Source organism: Pipistrellus kuhlii, unplaced genomic scaffold, assembly GCF_014108245.1.
Source record: "Pipistrellus kuhlii isolate mPipKuh1 unplaced genomic scaffold, mPipKuh1.p scaffold_m20_p_14, whole genome shotgun sequence".
Classification (NCBI taxonomy): Eukaryota; Metazoa; Chordata; class Mammalia; order Chiroptera; family Vespertilionidae; genus Pipistrellus; species Pipistrellus kuhlii.
In genome coordinates, this window is record NW_023425449.1 from 14,978,735 (window position 1) to 14,998,746 (window position 20,012).

Consider the following 20,012-nt stretch of genomic DNA (forward strand, 5'->3'; position numbering starts at 1 on the left):
TTTCAAGACTGCCTTTTCCACTTGTAGTGTATGCATGGATAATTATCTATTTTGAAGCATGTTTAGAATGGGGACAATAGGCCCGATGGGATCTAATAGCCTCTCCTGATTAATTATCCTGAGGAGCTGGGTGGAGCTGGGGAGGAGCCAGAAGCAGAAATGGTTATTCATTAGCTTAAAGGCCACAGTCAATAACAGCAGTGTTCTACCCCTCTGGATTTTGGGTCTGCATCGGATTTCAAGTGGCGCGCACACAGTCTCCTTGAGTTGGGAGAGCTTCCCTAAGGAATAAACAAACCTCCTTTACGATGCTGAAGTGTGGAGAGCGGTGCACTGATAAGGAAGGGCTGTGCTGCGGGGCCTGCCTGGCTTTTACCTTTAGTGCCTCTCTAGGGTCTTCTGAGGCACAAAGCCCACAAGAGTCAAGCATCCTTGATCATGTCCATCCCTGTTTGTTATTTGCACCTTATGATACCATCTGTCTTTGAGCTGAAGTCAGTGACACAGTCAAGAACCGTGTGCAAGATGGAGTGGGTTGCTTTTGTCACAAGGCTAATTGCTCTTGAGTGTTTTTCCAGAATCCTTCAAAGATAAATTGGAAAGAGCCAAGATGTCTGAGGGAAAATAAAACACCAGTTTTGCTAGCTGAAGGTGCTGATACAGGGGAGACGTGGCTCCATGCGGTGAGTACAGAGCTATCGCCATGAGCTATCGCCATGAGCTGTTTGTTTCTCCGTGTTTTTGAGGAAGAGATTTGTTGAGGCCCCTGGCTTCTATCCATTCGAAGGCAGGGCATCGGATGGAACTTTTTTGTGACTGTAGAAGTCTCTGCCCTGTGGTGATGCACCGCCTCTGATCAGTCCAGCCCTTATCAGCAGATCCTTGCCTCAGCGAAGGGAATGAAGTGCTAACTGTAAAATTGAACTGGTTGTGGGTATGTCACTTGCCACCACAGTAAAGGAAACAAACTGAGGACGATGAAATGCTCATATAAGGAGAACCCCAGGGGGTGGGCTCGAAGGGGTCAATGGGGGGAAAGGGACATATGTAATTCTTTTTAATAAAGATTTAAAAAATAAATAGGACACCTAGTGTAAAGAACATCAGGATCAGGGCCTCTAATAGTCTAAAGTTTAGACTCTAAACAAAGGGATGCATTTTTCCTAATTTTCTTAATATGTTTACTGGGAATGAGTCTCAGGACAGGCCCACTGCAAAGTGTCTAGACTTCGCTAACGAATTCAGATCACCTGTAATTTACTGCTGTGCCAGGTTAGTTTTCCTAAATGTGAATGGGACTTAGTCCTGTTATCATTCTAACCTGTCATCTACCTCTCTCATTTTCCAGCATGAATTGCCAAGTCTCTCTTCGAATCCCCTCCCTCTGACATGCCTCTTCATTCTCAGTTGATGACTTTCCATTCTCTTTTACTGAGAAAGTTCTCACAGCTTGTGAGAACTCATCATTTCCTGCCCCATAACCTAAAATTGATCTGTAACAGTAATCATCTTTATCTCCTATCCTGGCATCCTACTCATTCCTTCTTTAATCCACTCGTTTATCCACTTACTTATTTGATGTTCATTGGATACTTCTAGGTGCCAGACACGGTGCTCAGTGCTGCAAATGGATCAGTGACCTAGACACAATCTCAGCAGACAGGAAAAGAAAGATACCCCGCTTCTCTCCAAGGTAAATTGTTACAGTCTTTATGGTATTCCTCTGGCCTCCTCAGGACCATGCCCTATCGAAATTGAATCTTGCTTGGTATCTACAAATAATTCCTCCCACTCTAGTATCTTTTTTCTACCTTAGCAGGCTCGAGTTTCTTCTTAAGAAGTAAAAGAAAATAAAACAAATTAAAATACTCTGACTTATTTCTCCCTGTCATTACTGTTATCTCCCTCTCTCTCTCTCTCTCTCTCTCTCTCTCTCTCTCTCTCTCTCTCTCTCTCTCTCTCTCTCAGTCAAGTTTGTTAGAACAGCTGTCTACTCTTATTCTCTGACCTCCAGTCCCCTGCTCCCCATCTATTCATTCATCAACTCCATGAAATCTAATTTATTTAAGGTTACCAATGCCTGTTCAGGTGCTTTTCCAGTTCTTATCTTTATCTCTTTCTATTGACCACTCCTATGTTTCTCTCTTAGGCTTTTGTGACTCTACTTTCTTCTGGTTTTCCTCTCTGGTAATTCCTTCCATTTATTTACAGGCTCTCCATTCTATTCTTCCCAGAATTTTAGCTACTCCAGTTTCTTTTCTATTCTACCAAATTTCCCCCAATAATCATATCTACTCCAGGGTCTTCAATAAGCCATTATCGGTATATTGTTTGCTCCCAAATCTACATCTCTAGGCAAGATGATTCTTCTGAGCTCTAATCCTATATTTCTAATTGAACTATTGCAGACTAGACACTAAATACAACATGGGCAAAACTGAATGAAATATACTCACTGTTCTGAAATATGTGCCTCTGTCAATTGTCCCTCATTTAGGCAACTTACCTATACCAGTGGTTGGCAAACTCATTAGTCAACAGAGCCAAATATCAACAGTACAACAATTGACATTTCTTTTGAGAGCCAATTTTTTAAAACTTAAACTTTTTCTAATGCCACTTCTTCAAAATAGACTTGCCCAGGCTGTGGTATTTTGTGGAAGATCCACACTCAAGGGGCCAAAGAGCCACATATGGCTCACGAGTCACAGTTTGCTGACCACAGCACTATACAATTAATAATAATAGTAGCTACCATTTACTATTTCTATGTTCCAGACACCATGCACAGTACTTTATATGGACTTTTACACTAAATTATAATATAATAATAACTACCTTTAGAGATAGGTGCTGTTACTAGCATCCTTTTTGCACATGTGCAAACTGAGTCAAATTAACTTGCTCATATCACTTAGTCAGTGGCTCTGACCCCAGGGAGTGAGATTCTGAAATACAGGCTCTCCACTTTCAGTCACTCTTTTTTTCAATGGCTCAAGTGAGTTACCTTTGACTCCTTTCTCTTCCCTTCTCCTCACATCTACTCACACCAAGTCTATTGATTCTAATCCCAATGTATCTATTTCTTTATATTCTTACTGGTATCATATTAGGCCTTACCAGAATCATTGTCTTGCCCATATGGTTATAGCACTCTTCTAATTAACATCCTTGACTCTGGTCTATTCCTTGCCTACATTGAAGACAGTGACCTTCCTCAAGCATACGTCTGATTATAATATGATTTTCCTTCCATATCCCCTCAATATTTTATATAAACCCCATATTTCCTTACTGTATTAGGCTCATCTTTTCTTGCCCAGCTCTAATGAGCCCCTTGATGTTCTCTGGACTAATTGTGTACTTTTGGGAACCCTGATCTTCACCTTTATATTATAGTTCTACATAATCTCTCCCTTCCCATTTTCACCTTCAAAACTACTGTTCATTTGTAAGGCCCTGCTTAAGCATTTCCTTTTCCAAAAAGCCTTTCTGATGCTCATCTTTTCCCAAGCCACCTAGGTCAGGTAACAGTAATCCATGCTTTTTCCTACAGTAACACGTATTTTTTTTATGGCTTTAATTATCTACATACTTCCCTGTTTTTCCTATTAGACTGTGATGTTTTTATGAGTAGGTACTCTGTTTTCAATCCCAGTGCCTAACACAGTGCCTTATATACAGTAGGTTCTCAATAAAGTCATCAGTGAGTAGGTGAAAATCTGCTCTTGATTCCACTATTTCCTATAACAACACGTTGGAAGGGATTGAAATCATTTAACAAGACCATCCTTAGCTGTAGGATAACACCGCATCTGTACCCTGCAGTTGGTTGATACACACGTTTTGACTTGATTGATGTTAACGAATTCACGGAGCAGTCTAATTGATTCATCATGCCTGGAGGGCCATCCTAGCATTTGATAATTTCTGTTAAACAGTTCTCTTGTAAACTCACCCTGCATCTGAGCCTATTTCTATCTTTCCAGGTAGAGCAGAAAATATCTCCATGCATGCTTTTCTCCCACCCTCCCCAACCCAAATTTTCTGAATGCATAATCTTTCAAACATGTGCCAAGTAGAATCAGTCACAAAAAACGAACCCCTGTCAGGAGGAGAGCATGGCAGGGAGTCAGTCTGCTTATTGGTGGCGGTTTGAATCACTTGACTTTACCAATGATCTTTAAAATGAGCGTCCCGGCGTGCTCTGCATTCATCCTGCTTCTGCCCTCTCTCCCTCTCACAATGGTGCCACTGCTCTCTGAATCACTTCCTTATTTTCTAAGCTCCGAACTGCTGCCTTCAGAAAATATGCAGAGCTATTCCATAATCATAAATCCCCATAAAACTCAAACAACAAAGGCACCGAATGGAGAGGCATAGGATGTCTTACTTACTTGCCGCAGCTATATAATTATGTTTAGGCAATCTATGCAAGGGATAGAGCCAAAAGTCAGCAGTGCTGATTATGGAAGGTTGTACCAGTTTCTCTCCTCCAAAAGGATGTTATCTATTTTTATTTCAACTAAATATGGCTGTCAGGTGTTTTTACATTATTCATCCTATTTCATATGCACATGTATTCGGCCCTATTTAATTTTCTGAGCTAATTGAACTTTTAGCTTATTCAAGTTCTTTCCATGTGCCTGTCACAAATCTCTGAAGAGTTGTGTTTGACTCTGGTGACCAGGCCATGACTTTTCAGTTTTAGATAAGTCCACTTATTCTTTTCTTTCACTTTGAAAAGAAAATAAACTTGAATGACTTGTATATAAACGTTTTTACCATTGTGCACGTTTTATATTTGTAGAATAACTCACTGTTTAAAATTTAAATCAAAATGTATTTGTTGAATGATGTTCATCAAGGAATATATTCAAGCCACGTACTGTTTTAACTGAACCTTTCTCTCTCCTTGGATCATTCTCTTTCTTTACTTTCTTTCCTAGATGAGAGAATCCAATGAAATTTTGTCTTTAGTTCTCTGGCTAGGTTCCAAAATAGAAAAACGGGTCTTTTTATCTCTAGCAAAGACCCAATTTTTCTTCTAGCTTCCTAAAGGGAAAGCTTGGTCCAGAACTCAGTACTTGTCAGTCTGTTCTTACCTCTTTTAAAACTCAACCTTGGTCACACCTTTTTCCCCATTATCCTAATGATTTCCAAATTCACATATCTGATCTTGACCATTTACTTACAATTTAAGTTTTCCACATCCCCATCTTAATCTGAAGATTTTAACATCTCTCTTTCAACATTGCTTTTAACAATTATATTTTCAGTCTCCTTAAAAAAAATAAATCTTTGGAGTCATATTTGACTTTGTCCTCTCTCTCATCCTTTATATCCAATCACTACTAATTTTGTCATTTATCGATATGTCCCCTGGGAACCATGACACTGTGGACACAAATATGAATGGGACGATGTTCCAGCCAATCTGATGGGAGAGACATTTGGGAAAATTACTACAGCAACAAGGTGTCCTGAACAGACGTAAGTACAAAATACTACAAAGGGGAGGGGGAAACACCAAAGCCTGCCAGTGGAGGTCCAGAAAGCCTGCTCTGAGAGGTGATTTACAAGAGGGTGGATTCAAAGTAAGAGGAAAGTGAGGCCTGCAGAATGCTTGTGGCTAGGGATGTGCACACTGGCTGGAGGCATGGTAGCGTACGGCCAGTTTAGGAAACCTCTTGTCAAATGGCATGTAGGGGAAGGAAGAAGATGAGTTTGGGAAAGCAGGTAGAAAACTGGACATAAATATGCCCCAGTGTGCCATGATAATGTTGTTGGGTTTAGACCTATAAGAAGTAGGGATATTGGAGGATTTCAGGCAGTGTAGCTATCAAGTTTGCGTTTAGTGACTCTAGCCTAGGAGCATTCTGGGGGATGATTGAGAAGAGGGGAATTAAGAGGCAGGGTGATTGGTTAGGAAGGCTTTGCAATGATTTGGTGAAGCAGAGAGACCAGAGTTCTCATCTATATATAGTGCAGAGAGGAAATGAGGCTGGGATTGAGGAAATGGCAGTAGAAAGAAGAGGTTGGTTGTAGGAGGATTTCAGAGGGAAAATATTCCAGGTATAATGATTCGAGGAGAATAGGAAGTTTTGAAATAAACATTTAAGGCCTGAAAAGAGGGAACTCATTATGGTCCTGTAAATGGATGGGCAGAGATCACCGAGGGCCCATTGGAATGGAAACTCCACGGCTAAAGTACATGCTGCCTATGGAGTGTGACCCTGGCATTGCTCAATAGCAGGGTGAGGGACCTGGGAAGGCAGGAGGTGATGATCCTGTGTTGAGTTTTCTGGCCTCATTAATCCGGCCCCAGCCCGCACGTCCTCCAAATGTGTTTTCCATGTCTCCCTAACATGAATCTATGGCCCATATATGGCTATTCCTCAGATAGCACATGCTGTTTTTAATTCTGGGATTTTTTTTTTTTTCTCCTGTTGATAACACTGCCAAACTCAGTTCTGGAGGCACTGGGAATGCAAGGCCTTGCTCCTAAGGATGTTAGTGTCAGTGGGAGGACTGGCAAGCTAACAATTATGATACATAAGAATTACTAAGCCAAAACCAGTTTGGCTCAGTGGATAGAGCGTCGGCCTGCTGACTGAAAGGTCCCGGGTTCGATTCCAGTCAGGGGTATGTACCTTGATTGCGGACACATCCCCAGTAGGGGGTGTGCATGAGGCAGCTGAGCGATGATTCCCTCTCATCTATCCATCTAAAACTAAACCCATTATTTTCCCTGATAAATCCGTCTCTCTATCCGTCTCTCTTCCTCTCTGTAAAAAGTCAATAAAATATATATTTTAAAAAAAGAATTATTCAACCACAAGTAGGTGCAAAGTGCTATAAAAGCATAGGTAGAAGTCCTAGCATACATAGTTAGAGCTATGCATTTAGATGTAGAAATCTGCCTGAGAAGTTCAGGGAAAGCTTGATGGGGTGCATGGGAAGCATCATTTGATCTTAGATTTGAAAGATAACTGGGAGTTTGCCAGATGAAGGGCATTCCAGCTGAAAGAACAGAGCAAGTTCAGAGAACTACAAATAACCTGGTGTCAATGGAGCATAAAGTGTAAGGAGAGCTGGAAGAGATGAAGCTGAGAACACAGGAAGGATCTAGGATCTTATTTTTATGCTGAGAAGTTTAAATTCTAGGCCTCAGGGAGCTGTAAAGATCACTTTGATAACACATCTCTGTGTTAGACCTGTGAGTGAGCAATGTGCAGAATGATGGAGGGGAGGGGGGGTGTAGGGCACAGAATGGAAGTCAGAGAGGTTGGTGAGGTGTGTATTGGATGAATGCAGGTGACAAATGGTGAACTGGGGCAATGTCAATGTGATGGAGGAGGTTAGAGGAGAAAGTTAGGAGCTAGAAGCTCCAGGACTTGGCTACTGCTGAGATTTGCAGGTGAGTGGGCCAGAAAGGCTCTTAGAGGGACTCCTGTATGTCTGGCTTGGGCACCTAAACTAGGAAAAAAACACAGAGGTAGAGGTTTATCGGGGAAAATAATGGGTTTAGTTTTAGACATATTAAATTTGATGTATTTCCATGAGGTCCACAGAACAGTTAAGTACAGGTCAGGAGATGTGTCTGCAGGAGCTGTCTGTGGAGATTGGCAGGTGGTAGTTGTAAGGATGGGGGTGATGGAAGTAGGTGGAATGCCACAGGGCAGGGAGGAGAGACAGAAGCTGAATGTGACAGGACTAGAACCTGGTTGGGACTTCCCTCACTAGACAGTGCCCTTTTGTGTTCAATTGTCTCTTCCTTTTTTCCCCTTTCTCCCTACTGCTACTTTGAGACTTTCTGCCCACCTGCACAGGCCTTGCTGAATGTCATGAATTCCATAAATCATCCCTCCATCCCCCGCTTTTTCCTTCATCCCTCAATGATGTGTGTCCTCTGTTGTAGAACGTAATGAATGGTCCACTTAGGAGTATGTGGCCCACGGTGGGCTCCTTGAAGGTGGAGTTAGTCTTTATGTGTCCCTGTAGCATCTGCACCTCTCCCAGTGCTGAGTGCCTTGGGGGCCATTTAATTACATTGAGGATGATAGTGAATATAAAATTGCCTACTGCAAAATTTTACTTAATGTTTACCCCAAGACCTAGCTTTGTACCTTTCACCCTTGCCCCAAGTCATTAAATATATTAGGAGACTGAGTACATTGTCTGATACAGCCCCAGCATTATCTGTTTTGAACGTGGGATATCTATTTGCAGTATAAAGCATTCACAAGAGGCTACATTATATTATACATTAAGAAGTATAAAGTATCTTACTATTTTCAAGGTTAGCTGATTTTACTGTGTGTGTGTGTGACCAAATTGAGAATTCTGAAGGAGTGTAGGTTTTTCTTTTTTTGGAGGCATTTAGGAAAATTAATTTTTCTTTGCTAAGAAAATGATGGCTCAAAGTTTCCAGTATAACATTAGGAACAAACAATGAGTGTTCATCTAACCATAGGATACAAAGCGTTTAACTGCAGGGGACTGTCACTTACTCATTTTATGGGATGTGCACAGGGTCTTTACTCATGTAGAATACGAACCAGAAAATGTAAAGCTGTTTTTTTTTTAATAATAAAAACAAGATGGCACCTTTAGATAATTGTGCGCTAAGTGACAAAATTGCACTTTTTTGCTATGAATAATATGCTTGAACCCAGACAAGTGAAACAAATAGAACAATTATAAATGAAAGATGGGTCTCTGAAAACACTATAAAAACAATCCCAGTGAACTTCAGACACTGCTAATTCAGACCTAACACTGAAGAGTTCAGTATCATTAATCTGCCTTATAAGATGAATCAGTAATCAAGTTACCCATACAACTTAAGAACTTTATCCTCCTAAATATCAGATCTACTGCCTGACATTCCACCATTTTACTTCCTCCTCTTTGTTTAAGATTTCTTCTTTAAAAAGTAACTAGCAATAGAGGTGGGAGTTGGAGGGAGGCAGGGGGAGAAGAGAGAAGATGCATTAAAACCCCTTCTTTATTTGAGTGTCTTTAATTTCAATGAGCACATCATATTGTAGGAAATTGCTTATGAGAAAACCAGGAGGCTGCCTAAGGGTTGGAGGTCACTGAGGACAGGACTGAGGGAAGACAGCTGATGGAGCAGGTAGGAGGAGAGCAAACATGACTTTTGTCTGATGCATTGGACCAAATTTCAACAGTGACTCGATTGTTATTCCCACTTTAATGATAAGGAAACTGAGGTTGAGAGAAATGGACTCACACTCACGATCTTTCTCATTTTTTTCTGTGCTATTCTCTTTGAGAATAATCATTTTAACATTTTTATGTAAAAGCAGGATATAAAATTACAGATACTATGTATATCTACCATAATATAAAAAAAGAGCAATGCAAGTATCAGAAAAATAATATAACTGAATACTAATAAATTGTGGTTTTAAGAGATGGGGTAAAGGATATTTTCTTATTCCTAGTTTTCTATGTTTTTGGTGGTGTTGTTTTTTTTTTCATAAGACACTTGATTGCTTTTATGTTGTCATTGTGGTAACAATGGAAACAGCAACAAAAGGCATATATTGCTTTAAAAAAAACTGCTTTTGTTTCTTGGATACCAACATTGTTCTAATAAAATAGAAGGCATTTAAGAAATTTATGGACACAAAAACTGTTTGGTATTTTATAGACTTGTTTAGTCACATAAAACCCATAATGAAAATTTGGCCATAAAGTGCTAAAGCTTTCTATTTGGGTTGTGTTACCGTTCCCCCACCAGCTATGCTCACAGAGAAGAAAACTACAGTGACTCAACTAAAATTAAAGCTGGTGGCGTGATCACCAAAGTATTGTGCAGTCCGCTCTATCCTGTGGAAAGCGACTGTTTGAATGGATTGTGTTTATCCATATGATAGCCCATGTTTTTGTTACCTCCAGGATGCCAAAAGTTCCAATCAATTCCTTTGAAATGTACAGTCAATAATAGAGCTATTTTACCTACACAATGCCGAACACCTGACTGGACTGAACGGGGAGAATATTTTCCCATTGTGTAGAGACAGCTGAAATGTGACAAACTGATCATTTAAACTGTGTCTCCTCAATATCAAAACAACTACTTGCAAGCAAAAGATGTAGTCAATCGGGGAATTCTCTTGTCTATGCAATTCCAAGCCATTAGTTTGAACAGTTTACTTCATTGGATTTACCAAATATTTATTTAGTTTCCTAAAATGTAATTAAATCTCTGAGTAATAGGAGCAAGAAAGAATCTGGCCTGGGTTACATCTGCATAGAGGATGTAAGTTGAAAACAAACAAACAAACAAACAAACAAACAAAAAACACATTTGTCTCTTACAGTTTGTCCCTTTTTACTGTAGTTCTTTTAGGCTAAGCATAGTTGACTTTAATAACTTGGTTAAAAAGACCTGGCTTGGACATATATTTATTAAAACTTGCCTGAAAGAAAAAAAGATGCAGAGAAAATATTAAAAGAGAAGTCCATGGGTAATAGAAGGTGGAGGTTTGAACTTTCAAAGATTTAAGAAAATCATTACTTCAGAAGAGGTAAAGGCCAGATAAAGGCTCATTGGTTGTGGACAAAACCTCAAGGCACTTGTTCCCATTTATCCGGGGCACCACCGTTGTTCCAGACTCAGAACACTGGTCCACGTGGAACTGTCCTCTCTGCATTGCTTGTATCTAATATGTACACATCTCACCCTTTCTTTCTTTGAAACATCTCCCCAGTTCATTCCTTCCTTTACATTTTTCTGATAGAGGGTTTTACAACCTCACTCCTGGGTCACCAGCTTTCTGAGTAGTCTTTCTGCCCCCATCTCTTGCCCTCCAAACCTGCCTTCTCCCTCCTCCACAGCTATTCCTGTCACCACCCTCAACCCCATTTTCCTCCTGCTGCTCCTGCTCACCACTCTCATTTTATTGCCTCTGCACTAAGTTCAATCTCCCCTCTCTGCCTGATCCTTGAAATCCTCCAAAGCCCTCGCCCCCTTCTTTCTCTTACCTATTGATCCCATCTTTCTCTTTGCTACTCGCCCCAATACATCATTCATTTTGCTCCTCAAAGTCCTTCCGTCCTGTAAAAACCCCACCCTAGGTCTCCTCCTTGTCTCCTCTTCGAACCCATGCCCTTCTCATCCCAGCCATATCCTTTCTGTGTGGAGTGCTGTCCCCCTCCTGATGTTCACTTTCAAAAGTATCCCCACCTTTCTAGAGCCTTCTCAAATGCCACCTCTTCTGTGAGGTCTTCTCTGATGTCGCTTGCTTCATAATTTCCTTCCTTTTCTCTGAACTCCCAGCCCCTCTATAATTAGGGCTAAATGACAGGATACAGTACTTAAATACGACTCTTTTGATTCATATGTCATCCCATAATTCTTTCAGAGCGCGCTATTGGCGTTTGTAACAAGGCCCTTCCTTGCACAGGATTGTCTTGCACGTTCCAGCACGTTTGGCATCCCTGGCTCCAGATGCTAGCTGACGGTGATGTTATTGTAACAACCCTATTTGCTCAATACGTTTCCAAATGCCCTAATTATTAAAAGTCTCCTTAAAGAAGTGACTGTATGATATACACATTTGTTTAAAAATAATCTGTTTAAATACAAATGTATGTTTTTAAGAATAAATTTATATTTCTTTTTTTTTTAATTGTTGACTCTATTACAGATTTACTCTATATCCCCCCTTTTCCCCCCCCCCCCCTTCCATGCTGCTTCCACCTCTTCCCCATCCCAGGCTTTCACCACATTACTGTCTGTGCCCATGGACTATTCTATATGTAAATTCTTTGGTTGATCTCTTCCCATCCTCCCCACCTCATCCCCTCTGAGAACTGTCAGTCTGTTCATTTATCCACGCCATTTATTTGTTATCTGTTCATTTATTTGTCAGCTTATTTTGTCCTTTAGATTCCACATGTGACAGCTATTAAGAAAAAATACAGCCAGTCAGAGAAAGACAAATATCATGTAATATTTGTCTTTCTCTGACTGGCTGTAGTTTCCTTAATAACTGTCAGCATGCTAGAAAATTATGAAGGAGGTTAATTAACACCCAGATGTTAATTACAATGACATTTTAGGTGTCTTTCGTAAGATAGACAGCCCTGGATGTTGGTTTGCCCTGAGTCTCAGAGATTTCTGCTTCTCCGAGATCACACAACTTGATTGGAACCCTGGCCTTTAAACTCAGGATTGTATGGAGCCAAAATGTTGCCTTTTTCTTCTGCCACACGGCCTCTGTAAAGACAGCCTATCTGTAACAGCTCTGAAATAAGAGTGTGCATATGTAACAGAATTAACAACCTAAAGCACATTATTAATGCTGTTCGGTACTAATGACTGTAATTGAAAGGAAGGAAATATTAGACCAGACAAGCAATATTTCAGATCTTATAACAAGAATATCAATTGGCATCTAATGAATAAATTTCCTCACTGACCTTCTTTGCTACAGACATTAGCCCACGTTTGGTCTCTAATTGAGATGTACATATGCTTTACTATCTTATTGTATCTTTTAATGTTTGTCTTGGCAGATGGTCAGCGGTTCTCTCTGAATTTCCCTTAATCAAGTTTTGGGTACTAGATGGCCAAATATGCCTTGTATTAGGTAGTACTGCTGAACCAAAGCAATAGGAATCTAAGAGTTGGCAATAGTTGTTCAGGTCTTTTCTTTCTATCATCTAAGTATCTTCAAATATTAAAGTTATATAAATCAAGTACCACATAATCATTAAAAATGCTGTAAATATTTCTTTTCAGTGACAGTTCATTATTAATTTCATGTATACCTAAAACACAGACGTTTACTAGTAGCTTGTTATACTTGTGCCCACATTTCCTATTATAACTCTTCATATATCAGTTAATCTAGAGTTAACATAAATGATCCCTATGAGTACTTTCAAGGTATACTCAGTTTCTATCAATGTACACAGGAAGAATTATATCCTACACACACACACACACACACACACACACACACACACCCTATTTGAAAGAGCCAGAGTAGTTAACTTCAAGTTTTCTTTTTCAGCTGTGAGCAAAAATGTTTACCATGTGTTTATTCTGTTTAGCAAAGAAAGAAAGGAACTTAAAGCCGAGTTCATAAGTAACTTAAAACAGTTGTGTAAATATAGGTAAATATGTATCTGATATAAACGTATTTTTCCAATATTTCTTAGAAACCATATCAATTGTAACTAAAGTTATATTTCATTTGCTAATAAAACTATTATCCAGCTGTAGCCACCTGGGGATTCAGATGATCTGAAAGCATAAAGGGCTTTTTAGTTACGTTTTAGTAGGAAAAATATACATTTTTAAAAATGCAACGGTGTGTGTGTGTGTGTGTGTGTGTGTGTGTGTGTGTGTGTAACCAGTTGAGCTTGGTGTTAGCCTTTTTATCAGAACATTGCCTGAGCAAAGTACATTCTCAGCTTCTGCAGGCCGACACACTTTGTGGGGAGCTGGAGGTGAGGGTGATAGAATCTTTCCCACTGAGACTAAAAGCAAGTCCAGGAGCCCATCTCAGTCCTGTGTCTCAGTCGTGAGCAACAATTAAAGGGTAAAAGTTTCATTATTGCTTTACCTCATCTTTTCTCAAGCTATCTGATCAAATCTTTGCAGTGCAATAGAATTCTTAAAAGACATCCAGCTGCTCCCTACAGAAGCCTGAAAGGGTATAAACATTTTCATACCATTTCCCAGAGAGGCACAAACATTTTAAAGATGGATTTCTGGGGCTTCTGTTTATAGTTCCTTATACTTTAATAACACCAAAGCCGGTACCTGCTGATGTGCTATCAGCATCTCCCCCATCTATTTTTAGATCTTCAGTTGCTTTAGAGATGGATTTAATATGCAAAGCAGGAGCTTACACTGAGAAATGTTTACATGATGGTATTTTGGTTTAGGCATCAGCTAAGGAGGGCAAAGTTGATCCCATCTCACAAGGGACTCTAGCCCACATTTCCTCTGTGGACCTGGATGTCCAGATTTGCTTACCTGTTTTCTTGACGATATGGTGCTGTTGAAACACCTATTGGAGGTCTTCGAATTCAGATTCTTGTTCTGATGAGTTGAGCCATTTTTACAAGTCTTAGAGTTTTCTTTAGGATCCGAAGGGATGGGATTTAAAAAGAGGATCCTAGCTATAAAGCCATAGAGGACAGTGGCCAGGATCATGGGCACACAATAAAAGACAGCAAAGTCCAGCAGGTAAATAGGTGAGTAGTAATTTCTGGAGATCTTGTAGCCGCAGGACACCACGATAGCATCTTTGTAGGTGCTAATGTTGAGATCCAGCAAGAAGAACCAGAGCATGCAGTAAATGGATGTGAATGCCCAGACAAAGATGATGATCTTTTTGGCTCTGGAAAATGTGCAGAGGAACTGGGCTTTGATGGGGTGGCAGATGGCTATGTACCTCTCAATGGTGAAGGCTGTGATCGAACAAGAGGAAGCATTGATGCCCAAGTACTGGAGATAAGTGATGCAGAGGCAGCCGATGTAGCCGTAGACCCAGGAACCGTAGACGCTCTCAGTGATGTTGGGTAGGCCCGCGGCCACCAGGACCATGAGATCGGCCACTGCCAGGCTCACCAGGTAGCAGTTGGTGGGGGTCCTCATGTGCTTGGTTCTCATGACCACGAGGACCACCATGCTGTTGCCCACAATGCCCAGCCCACAGATGATGAGCACAAGTAGGATGGTGACCACTTGGTACTCTAGGGCCATCACAGCTCGTGGCTGGAGCTGGGTCTGGTTCAGGTCGCTTACTGTCTCATTCTCCATCTTCGGTGGCTTATAAGTTTCTCTTGAGACACTTCTCAGAACATTCTCTTTCCAGCGTCCTGCCTTTATCACAGTGTTCCCCTGCCCCTGTGAAGAGGAACAGTCCACAGTCAGTCACAGCCTCGTTCAAATCTAGTGAATTGCCCAGGAACCCTCACCTCCTCTCCTTTCACCTCCCCTCTTGCTGCCAGAACGGGGCTCCTGCGTACTTCTGAAAACTCCTCTAGTGTAGGATGGAGAAACTGTTTTTGAGCAGCTTATGGAAAGAGGGACCAGTTTTATGGAGGAAAAAAAAAATGCTTAAGAAATGAGACACAGAGATAAAGCTCTCTGTTTGGAAAGAGTGCTCAGAGGGAACAACTAAACATGATCTGCTAACTGAAAAACAGGTACCAAGAAACCTCTCAGAGGCTTGGGGAAAGCATAAATAAGAAAAAGGGATGAGGGGGGAGAGACCGGATGGAGGGAGTCAGGGGGCTCACTGATTAAGCCCAGCGGGAAATGAGCATCTGCCTCCTTAGCTCTCAGCGGGTGAGATCCCTTCGCTAGGATCAAAGCAAGCCTTTGAGTCTCCATCTCCTTTGAGCCCCCTGCCCTGCCCACCCAGTAAAAGAGCAATCTCTTACCTTTTCTCCTGTAGCGCTGCTGCCTGCCTCTCTGGGTGGGGGAAGCAGTAAGAAGTCCAAGTTTCCAAACCTGCAGGGATTCTCATCCACTTTGTGTGACTGGGAGCCCACTCAGCAGCGCCCGGTCTGTCTTCAGAACTGCAGTTCCTCCTGAGCCCTCGCAGCCCCGTTCAAGTGCTGACGGACCATGCAGCCGCAGCCAGACAGCAGCAGCAGGAGCAGCGAGGCTGGCAAATCACAGATCGCCCCTAATGAGAACTCTAACTCTCTCTCTCTCTCTCTCTCTCTCTCTCTCTCTCTCTCTCTCTCTCTCACACACACACACACACACACACACACACACACACACTCACACACACACACACACACACACACACACAGATGCCAATCAGTCCTCACTGATTCTTAATCTTCTCCCCCTTGAAGGGTTTACTTTGAACTATGCTGATGTGACACCTCTCAGTCTGGAAGGCTGATCACAAGCGAGGGGTCCAGAGGCAGACAGTCTTCATAGTTGCTTATGGTCTGAGTTCTATGGGCCCCTCAGGACCTGAGCAGCCCCTGAAATAGCTTGACCCACCCTGTTTGGTAGGACTTTGGGAATAGCACATCTTTCTGATCCAGACACAAGCCGTGGAAGCTTGAAAAATCTGAGCTGAAATCAACTTCTTTCTCTACCAGGGAAACCCTTAAGACTGTTTCTCCTGTAAACCAGTAAAAGCGACTCCCTCTTCTCCTGCTATGTGAAAGGAAAAGGAGTTAAAATTTATTTAAAACCATTTCAGCTTCCATCTTCTGGGGCTTATAAATATTACTGTATTAAAAAAAAACAAAAAACTTTGAGCTGAGAACATCCATTTAAACCTGCATTTGATCAACTAAGTTTGTTTTTCAATTCTGCCTCTGCGGCACTTAGTAAAATCTCTCTAATTGCTCTGAGAGTCTTCACCCACCCTCTGGACTGCCAGCCCCATGTGCCACCAGCCATGTTTTCTGTCAATGTATTTGTAGGTGAAAACTTGTCCAGTGGAAATCTAGGCCAGTGCCCCTCTGTGCCATGTGTCGGAAATGAAACTTTATAGACCCATCTTTTTTTTTTTTATCTTAATAAAAGTGCACTTCACTTTGATTTTTATTTCTCTAACGTAGCCTGTGGGCAAATCTTTATACTTTTTTATGGAAGTCCAGGTAAGCTATCTCCCTTCTCCAGGCTCCAACTGAATATGCCAAATGTTAATGCTTGTCCACTTTGGTTTTATTAACTAAGAAAAACAGCGCTTAACTGCATTTCCTGTACACTGAATGGGCTGATACTCTGTTTTTAAGACATTTAGATGATCTTCCTTCTAGAAGATGTTCATGGAAGGATATATTTCTGAGCAGACAAGGCCATGGGGGAATCAAAGCCATGTTCAAGGCCAGGTAACAACAGGATGAAGGGGAAGCTCTGAATCATGTTAAGCAAATTCCACCCTCTGAATGAACAAATAAGGGCCCTCTGAGTATCTCTTTCTCCGTTTAAATCATCTGTAGTTGCGAACTAATAACTCACAATCCAGCTTTCAGATGTGTATTGTTTGGCCTGTAGAGTGGAAGCTCAAGTGTAATTTAAAATAAGTTGGTAATTGTCTACCTTTTGAAATTGAGAAAATTGTATTTTATATCTGGACCTCTGCCTCTCATCAAAATAAGAGAGATCTGGCAACTGTGGGCCCATATTCCTGCATAGAAATTATCATCGGGAGCTGAGCAGTGGTTGTGGGTCGCAGTTTGTGGGGGTTCTTGATATAGGAAGTGCTTCCTATGTTCCTCACTTCACACTAAGTCTCATCTGTCACACAGGCCAGCGTCACTCCGTATCACACTGTAGCCATCTGACTCTCACCCTCTGTTCCTGAGAGAGACGGTGGAGAGTACCAGCCACATCCACATTCTTTCACCCTGAATAGAATTTCAGCCCACATTCTATTGATAGTTTGTTCCCACAACTGGGTTAGCAGACTGGACAATGGATGCACCCTTTACCTCTCTCTCATCTAGAGGATGGAGATTGCTCTGAATGCCCCATGTCTTGACTAGACCTCTCCATTTCAGGATAAAAAATTCTCAGATGAAGGCATGGCCTCCCTACCCCGCCTTAACCCTATCACCTTCAACCCCAAATGCCTCTTGAAGTCACAGTTCAGAAAGCATATCTTGCCCTGCCATTCTCCCTGGGATGAGAGTCAGCTTCCAGGCCTCTTCAAAAAACCATACTTCAAGCTTATCCTTAAGTCGTAAAGGTCAGGGAGAGATCATCTCTATGCCTTTTCCTCTGGCAATGCCAGCTCTGCCCCAAGTCGTCTTATTTTTACATTCTCCAACAATTCTATGCAAGGTCCTCATTCTGAGTTCTATTTTGGGCCTCTATTTATTTATTCTTTTTTAGCCCATAATTGTTAAGCTTTTACTATGCACCAAGGGCCTAGTATATAAAAAATTTTTTTAACTTTCAAATAGGTCATGGTCTATTGGGAGAAGTAAACTTATAAACAGCTACAGGGAGATATACATTTAAAAAAAATGTATGTTGCCCTGGCCGGTGTGGCTCAGTTGGTTGGGCATCGCTCTATGCTAGCGGTGTCGAACTCAATCAGAGAAGGGGCCAAAATCTAAAATCCAGCCTAAATCGCGGGCCGAATGGTTTACTGAACAGTCATAAACTGTCATTGTGATGGAAACGCAGCGGAGTGCAGTGATGACAGCGTGGTGCGGGCCACATTGCAAGGCCTGGTGGGACGGATTTGGACTGCGGGCCTTGTGTTTGACACATGTGCTCTATGCAAACAAGAAGTTACTGGTTCGATTCCTGACCAGGGCACATGTCCAGGTGTGGACTCCATCCCCTATAGTGGGAGGGCAGGAGGCAACCAGTCGATGTTTCACTCTCACATCAATGTTTCTCTCTCTGTCTCTCTCAATTTCTCGCTAAAATCAATTGAAAAACAACAACAATAAAAAAATCTACTTATGTTGGGAGAGGGTTTAGATTGTGAAGGAGACATCGTTTGTGGGTGGTGGGGACAATGGACTGAGAGACCAGTGAAGGCTTCCTAGGCAAGGTAATCTGAGAACAGTCTCAAAGTAACGTGCAGCTTCCTTTTGCTAGGAGGGGTGAGCGAAGCTCTTCTGACTGAAGGCCACAGGACATGTAAAGCCCTGCTGTGTAAAATGACAAGGATTTTGGAGGGTGGGGGAGTGATTGATGATTCTGTTTTGGCCATAGAAGTCTGAGCTGGTGATGAGACAGCCTCTGATGCCGACCAGGCAGGTTTCCTAGCAAAGAGTCCTCCTTCTGCTCTGACTGGGACCATCCTCCCTTCCCCCCTTAACTAATTCTTTCAACTCTGGGGAGCCCAAACTTCTGATTCCACCGTCCCAGACATGCCTGTTTATGATGGTCCTGCCTATTCCAATCACCTTAATACTCTTTGCAAAACTATATTTTCCAAACAACTGTGATTTCATTAGTTGGGTGTTTCATTTGTAAACCCCAATCAGCTAATAGCTAATAAATGCTCCTTCTGTGTAAAGAGCTGCACAAATTAGAAATAAACTTTGCATTTGGGTTGAGATATTTTTTTCTCACAATGGCTTAAATTTTAAGATATTCGACTTGTGGCTTTTGTGTCTTTTTATAGCATTTTATATCTTTTTAGTACTAAGACTACAGAGAAATGCCTCCTTTGGGAATAGGCCAGTGGTTTTAAAAAAGGACAGTAAGTCATGGCTGGGGCAGTGTAGCTGGAGAGCCTAAAACTCTGCACACACTTTCATGCCCATTTCAGTCTCACCCTTCTTCCTCTGCCCTCATGCCGTTAGCCAGGCCATCACACCCATCCATCAATAAAAATGAACATGAGACTTCACAGGCTCTTCTATGTATGGTTTTCGAATCCTGGTCAGGACCTTTTTTTTTTTTTTTTGCGGGGGAGATGGGAGAGGTCTGGCCTTAGATCTTACCTTGAACTCTAAAAAGATCTAGTACTTCTGCTTCCCACACTTGGCATTCCTAATCATATAATTTGCCCTCCGTATCACGCTTTCTCCTTCCTTGCTACCCCAGAAATCATCTGCTTGGCCAAGTCTTTTTCCTTGCGATACTGTGGCTGACATGACATCACCCCTGCCGGACCCTCCTACCTCTCTACACAAGAGGAATCAGGCCAGACCTACACTTGTTTCTGGAGGCAATCTTAGCTATCCAGGTTGTAGGTGGTCCTCTATACGGGTTGTCCCAAATACATAGTGGGTGGATGGTTATTTACATCATCAGCATTTCTCAAACATTAGCATGCATCTGAATCTCCCAGAGACCTAGTGAAAACCTAGATCCCTGGCTTCTTCCTCAAATGGCTGTTTTGGTTGCTCTAGGCTGGGACCTGAGTGCATGCATTTCTTATAAACATCCAGGTGATGCTGTGGCTGTTGATCTGTGGACCATACTCTGAGTAACACTTGGAGTCACTGTATGATCTAGCTCAATGGTTCTGATGGGGAGGTAAAGAGCAATGATGAATCAGAATAATCTAGAA

General features: G+C 41.7%; 1 protein-coding gene across 1 annotated transcript in view; it reads right to left on the reverse strand.

Moving 5' to 3' along the window:
- The window catches only part of TRHR (thyrotropin releasing hormone receptor), a 32,833-nt gene extending 17,166 nt beyond the window's left edge, over window positions 1-15,667 (reverse strand). The window contains exons 1-2 of the mRNA XM_036437386.2: window positions 15,439-15,667; window positions 14,024-14,899 (exon numbers count right to left, since the gene is read on the reverse strand). Of these exons, the coding sequence (XP_036293279.1) occupies window positions 14,024-14,812 (789 nt within the window). The 5' untranslated portion in view covers window positions 14,813-14,899; window positions 15,439-15,667. The remainder of the gene's footprint in view (window positions 1-14,023; window positions 14,900-15,438) is intronic.
- Window positions 15,668-20,012: the final 4,345 nt, after the last annotated feature.